The sequence below is a fragment of the Scomber japonicus genome, chromosome 9 (genome assembly GCF_027409825.1).
Source record: "Scomber japonicus isolate fScoJap1 chromosome 9, fScoJap1.pri, whole genome shotgun sequence".
Taxonomy (NCBI): Eukaryota; Metazoa; Chordata; class Actinopteri; order Scombriformes; family Scombridae; genus Scomber; species Scomber japonicus.
Genome location: NC_070586.1, coordinates 10,041,025 through 10,047,660, shown reverse-complemented (window position 1 = coordinate 10,047,660; position 6,636 = coordinate 10,041,025). Strand labels below are relative to the sequence as shown.

Here is a 6,636-nt window from a genome sequence, read left to right as displayed (position 1 = left end):
CTGATTGCTGCGCTGCTTTATTTGGGTGCGTACTGTAAACAAGGATTTGCGTGGACGCTCGCCTGCAGAGTAACGGCTGACTGAGTGACCTTTCAGATACTCTGTCTGACTCATTATCTGGCCTCAGGTCAGCTATTGATCTGCCTCTTAGATAAAACTGTGTGATGTGACGACAGGGATGTCATTACTGAACACGTGGCCATGTTGCCACACACCGCTTCTACAGAGGTAGTTTCCATTTAAAGGGGCAGTGTCATGCTTTTTTTTTTGATGTTCTGTTATTTACATGCTGTTATAATGTTTGATGTCTTTGCTAAACATGGTCAAATGTCTAAAACTTGAGGTGAATGTGTGTTTAAAATGCTCCCTGAAAGTCAAAAACCAGGACTTCAGTCTCCTTTGCTTGTTGCCAAGGTTGTTCATGTTGTCCTCTCGCATATTTTGGATCGGATTCTGGCTCGAACATGTACAGATGTATTTAAGAAGTTTCCATTTCACATAAAGACTGAGACAAAGAAGTGAATTTAGCCTCTTCTCAATGCTTCATTCGCAATGTTACCTCCATCCGCTTGGATTGGGGGGGGGTTTAGGGTTAGGGTTAGGAGACAGAGAGACAGGAACTATAAAACGGCTTGTTTAAGATAGAGGCTGAACTGAGAGGCTGCATTAAAAGAGCCAGTAGTAAAATCAAACACAAAACAAAGATGTGTATTATCTGCAGAATTTTTTAGAAAGTTGAGATATTTCCTTTTTTTTTGTATATTCTGAGTCACATGAGGATAAGTCATCACATTTCTGGCTAAAAGAAAAGTTCTTAAGGTATTTTTCTTCTCTCAAATGTGAAAATGGGTCAAATTATACACTGAACACAGTATGTAAGAGTTAAACATCCATTTTTGTCCAATTTTGAAAGTTGTAAAAAGACACTGATACCTCATAAAACACTTCCAATAAAACATTGAACATAAAAATAAGAACATGCAAATGAAGCTAATTTTACAATATGTTCCTGTTGAGTGAATTAAAGCCAATAAACAGTTTAATGTAGTGTTTGAACAGCAGAGTGACTTATTTTAATATGCTTCTATGTTATTAATATTAAATGAATGTCATGTGACCAGCAGTGAAATTGAAGCCTGTCATATTTTGCTGAGGACCCTTAAGGACCTTTTTTAAGACCACTAGGGGGCTTTGATGCCACTTTGGGAACCTGTGATCATCCGAGGTCAGTAGTCTTGCTATAACAGGATTGGTAAATAGAGTCCGAGGTCATCCGCGTGTGTAAAAATGGCCTGGTGAAACTATCAGAGTCAACCTTGCCTTGTGTCTTTGCTCCTCCAGATGCTCTTTAAAAAAAAAAAAAAAAAAAAAGAAGTCTGGCCTTCTCCGTGGCCCGAAGAAGTCGACTTTTCCACCTCATTTTTTCTTTTTTTTTTCTTTTTCATGAGAAGAGAATAGCTCTTTTGTTCCTGCTCATAATGTATCCATTGATGATGACTAGAGCAGCGCACACAGGAACTCTTATGTTCATAAATGTCATGATGCAAACACACCTGTGTAAAACCCGGGGTCAGCGCTGTCGATCACATTAAGTGGGCTTCAGCTTTTCACAATAAGAGTCTTTGTGTTACAGAACAGAAGATACACGTCAAACAGACATGAATGATTTTCTTTCTTTTTTATTTTATTTTTTAAAACTATTTCTCTGCTCTAGTTTACACCCGTAACCTTTGCGTGCATCCTGCAAATATTATGATATATGCGTAACCATGACGACGTGGATAAATCAGTTGTTTTATTGACAAGATTATCGATATAAATTGAATTTGTGATGGAGAAATTGTTTTATTGTTTTTTTTAAATGAGTGCTGTTGGTTAATGTAATACTAACAATGATTAGAGCTGATTGATTATGTTATACATTGATAAGTTGATTGGCAGAAAATGTAATTGGCGCTTATTCTAATAATTAATCAACTTCCAGCCTAAGATGAATGATGATTTTATAATGCACTATATTTTTGCTATTTTTGACATTTATTAACCCTTACATATTATTCAGGGTAGAATTTGACCCACTTTTTACATATAGGAGTTGTAAAAACACCCTGCACACATTTCTTCTAGGTGGACTTTTCCCTAATGTTACTCACATTACACAACAATGGAAATAAAATGCATCTTTTTACATTTTTGTGCAGCTGATACACTTTTTTGTGTATGCAAATGTACAAATTTGACCAGTGTTGATTAAAAATATTCAAGAATCAGCATTCAAACATGTTGAATTCATCATAGTATATAAAATGTTCTCCTGGACCATAAAATGATGGGGAATTTATGAATGTGAATTGTTGTAGAGACTAATTATGAGTCAGAATATGAACAGTATGTCAGGGTTAAAATAAATCTTTAGTTGATTAATTGGAAAATAATCTGCAGATGAATCAATAATAAAAGAAAAAAAATAAATGAAGTTGCAGCTTTACTGAAGTGCGTGCAGAGCTCTCAGATATAAAGAGCTTCAGCCTCCTGTTGCTGCTTTCCTTTTCTGCACGGACTGTTTACAGATAACAAGATATGAAGTGATTGAATGTTTCCTGTGTTTTGTCTCAGTTTGCAGGTTGCATGGTAATCTGGACTTGATGCATGGCAGTTGCATGACCCCAGTAGGTCTTGTTGTGGGACTGAGAGCACACAGCTGCAGCCATGGCTCAAACCATGCACGTGAATGGCAGCGGCCCAGGTAACACACTCATTTATTAACCATTTCATCACATGAGCTTAGAGGAATATACTCATTTCTTTGACTTTTTTTATCAATTTGCATTATAAGGATGTTATTTTTAGTTTTAGAGTGAATCACCAGTAGATGGATGTGTACTATAGTAGTATATATTAAAGTTAGTTTCACCCAGTACACTGTTGGTAAATACTGTATAAATGATCTCTGACTACATCATGAACAATTTGTGCTCATGCTGGCTATATAAAACTTGGCTGTATAAGGATACAATGGGACTAAATGTGGATTAGGAGTCCAGTTTCAGGCTTATGTCAGGCATGTATATTTAACTGCTCGACTCCTGCGTTACATCTATTTCTATCTCTGCAAGTGAAAGCTGTTCATTCCTGCTTTAAAATCTAGAAAAAGATGATTTGCAAGACTTATTTTTTTATTTTATTTAGGGTCGGGTGAATCATCTTGATTTTTCTCCGACTTTGGAACAATTCAATTTTTAGAAGGAGTCATTTAAATTCCTGCACCACCTGCAAAGCTGTCCTCATTATACATAAAAAAAACTATCTGTCCTATACAGGTGTTGACTGTCAGCAGCAGATGCTTTAACTAAGAAGAGCATGCACGCACATTCAGTTTAATTAGTTTCAGCACAGATTGATCAGTCAACTCTCATAGCTTTAATTCTTGTATTATACAACATAAAGAAAAACTGAGAGTAAAGATCAATATCTAGAGTCATTATCAGATTGTTCCTCGAGAGATCCGCCAGAGGAGACACCTGTAAACTGCAGCACAGGCAACATGTCGTTAAACTCATCACGTCACAGTTGATAGGACTGCTGGGACTTAAAACAGTTAATATTATGTTACTTTTTGACTATAAATGACCTTTTCATGCTTATTGTAAACTCAGTATTCCTGATTCAGACATTTTACACACAAGCACAAAAAACCAAACAGAGAAATTCCTATTAAATGAATGTATTGCTCAGTCCTATTAGGAGTTATTCTATTAATTTGTAAGCATTAGCACAATCATCAATAGTCACATGATAAAATAATATAATATTACATTTATGACTTTACAGCTTCCTGCTAATTAAATCAGTAGCATTATAATCAGAGTAAGAAACTGTTAATTAGATCTTTTATATCTTTCAGCGTGACCTCTTAAACATGCTATTATAGATTTTCAGATACTAGAAGTTATTAGGAGGAATATCTGTCTGTCTGTCTACAGCCTGAACATCACACATACTCGCAGGAATGTTAAACATTAGCTTACGGGGGAAAAGAAATGTACCTTTCCTCTAAACTAAAGTAGCTCCTGTGTAAGTTATTTCTGCACCTCCCTTCTCTTTCCTGAGGGTTTGTGCATTCCCACGGCTGACGGAGAACACGTAGAGCACATTTCAATGCTTCAGTGTGAAGTAAACGCTGTCAGCCGAAGCTCTCAGCTCTCAGCTCTGAACACACACCTGCAGACAGCTCGCATTCCTGGGCGGACTAACAGGAGAGAGTGAAGTCTCTTTCTGCCAGATCCCTCCAGGAATGCACAACATGCAGGACAGATGCTTTCAGGACACTTAAACACCGTCCTTCTTCAGCGTCAGTCTACCAGCATGTACCCGACTCTGAGAGGACAAAACAAGATTCACTTTTTAGATGCTACAACTCTCCAAAGTGTTTTAATGTCAGTTTTTACTGAATGTGAAACATGCTGAAGAAATGCTACGTGACCACTGCTAACTCCCCCCACCCCCACCAGAAAACTTTAAAAATAGCTTCACCGCAGTGTGGGCAGTTAACATGCCAGCATGGTCACCTGCTGCACCAGAAGAATTTCAAGAAGTGAGTGAAACTTGTAAAACTGAACTTTTAGAGTGGGGATGCTTCAGTGCAGTAGCCAGTGCTGAAAACTGGGCTGTTTACTTTTAAATGAGGGCGAGTTAGTGAACCAGGCTGCTCAGGAAAATCTGACAATGATGCCAAACTATTTTAATTTGTCAAGTTGTTGTTGTTTTGGTTGTCAGTTTTATTTCTTTTATATGTGAAGATCTGTCTTTTAACCCTCCTGTTGTCCTCGAGCCAAGGAAGGTAGGAGGAAAGAAAGAAGGAAGGGAGGGAGGAAGAAAGAAGGAGCAAAGGAGGAAAGGAGGAAAGGAAGGGAGGAAGGGAGGGAGGGAGGAAGGAAGGGAGGAAAATGAAGAAGGGAGGGAGGAGAGAAGGAAGGAAGGACGGAGGAAAGAAGGAAGGAAGGGAGGAAGGGAGGGAGGAAGATAGGGGAAGGAAGGGAGGAGAGAAGGAAGGAAGGAAAGAAGGGAGGAGAGAAGGAAGGAAGGGAGGAAGATAGGGGAAGGAAGGAAGGAAGGAAGGAAGGAAGAGTTAGACGGGGTCAATTTGACCCGGGAGGACGACACAAAGGTTCAAAGATAGAAACTAGAAAAGTGAGAGTTTGAAAGATGAGGCTGGTAGTTTCTTATGAAAGCTATTGTGTTGCATTGTGGGTAGTGCAACTTTACTTTGACCTCATAATGGACTAAAATACTTTCTTTAATCTCTAGTTTCTCTCAATTACCTCCAACTTTATGAATGTGCAATACCGCTTAAAGTTATCCTTATCTTGCAGATGAATAATACACTAATAGTCATTGCACACTAATAGTTAGACCACATATATGACTCAGTGTGTTTGATTTAGTTCCTTTATTAAATTGGGTCTCTGGTCCATTTGTGTTATATAATTTTGTTAATAATAGTAGTATAATAATAGGCAGTGCTGCATCATATGGCTATTATTATACTGTATGCAGCTATTGTAATAAAAAGTATGGGTTCATGTGTATAAATTAACTCCAGAAAGCAAGAGAAGTACATTTAGAAAAGCTCTGGGTGGGGGGGGCAGGAGTGGATTAACCCTGTTAAAGATTCCCTAATTGTATGTGATGCTCTAAGAAAGTATATCTCCAAGAGGATGCATGGAGAAAGGGATAATCTGATCTGGCCTTCTCTTATTAGTTGGGGGATTTTGACGGGGTCGTTGCACAAATAATCAGAGAGCAAGAAGCTTCTGGAGCACAGCTGAGCGTGAGAAGAAGAAGAGCTAAAGCTTGAGCGCAGGAAATCAGACAGCAAATTAGTTTGAGCAGGAACAGTGCAAGCAGAGGCTACTTGAGTGTGAGGGACAATATTACAAAATCAGATGATGTGAAATTAATAAATCATGCTCTGAAATTGGGGGAAAAAAAGCTCCATAAAACAGCTGCTTTGCATGATAACATCAAAGCACCACTAGTCAGGATCAGAACCAAACTGATTTAAAGGTCAATGTAGTGTAATGATAGTATCAATGAACATGATCATAGTAATTTTGAGAGGAAATTGCGCTGATCTGAAATGTTATTCTTGCATTTGAATCTGCTGCCAAAACGACCCAAAAATAGAAAAAAAACCACCACCACACCACCACAGCACCAAAAACCCAAATCTTTCCCCACATGCAGTGAAATCTCAGCTGTCTAAAATAAAAACCTCTGCACAGGCTGAGTCACGGCTCGCAGCTGACCAGACAGAAAGCTCAGGGAGAGCAGCAGCGGTCAGTGTTTGGCTGATGAGTCGACCTCCTGCAACTTATTCAAACCCAATGAAGTGGTTTAGTTTCTGCAGCGGGGGGGGGTGGGGTGGGCACGACAAACCCAGCTGCCACTTAAAATACCCCGTGGTACTGTTTTCTTACTGCACTCCATCAGTCACTTTCCTGTTGTGTATTTATGTAAGCGCTGTCAGTTTCTAAGAATGTGTGCCAAAGTAGGGGGGCGGTGTCGGGCGGTGTCGGGTGCTGCTGGGTCTTTGTCAACCAAATGGGTTAATTGTTCAGCTTTTATTCACTGGAC

At 38.8% G+C, this 6,636-nt stretch overlaps 1 protein-coding gene across 1 annotated transcript in view; it reads left to right on the top strand.

The window, feature by feature from the left end:
• The first annotated feature begins 2,628 nt into the window (after window positions 1–2,628).
• The window catches only part of kank1a (KN motif and ankyrin repeat domains 1a), a 28,940-nt gene continuing 24,932 nt past the window's right edge, over window positions 2,629–6,636 (top strand). Inside the window, exon 1 of the mRNA XM_053325018.1 lies at window positions 2,629–2,746. Coding sequence (XP_053180993.1) covers window positions 2,710–2,746 — 37 coding nt within the window. The 5' untranslated portion in view covers window positions 2,629–2,709. The remainder of the gene's footprint in view (window positions 2,747–6,636) is intronic.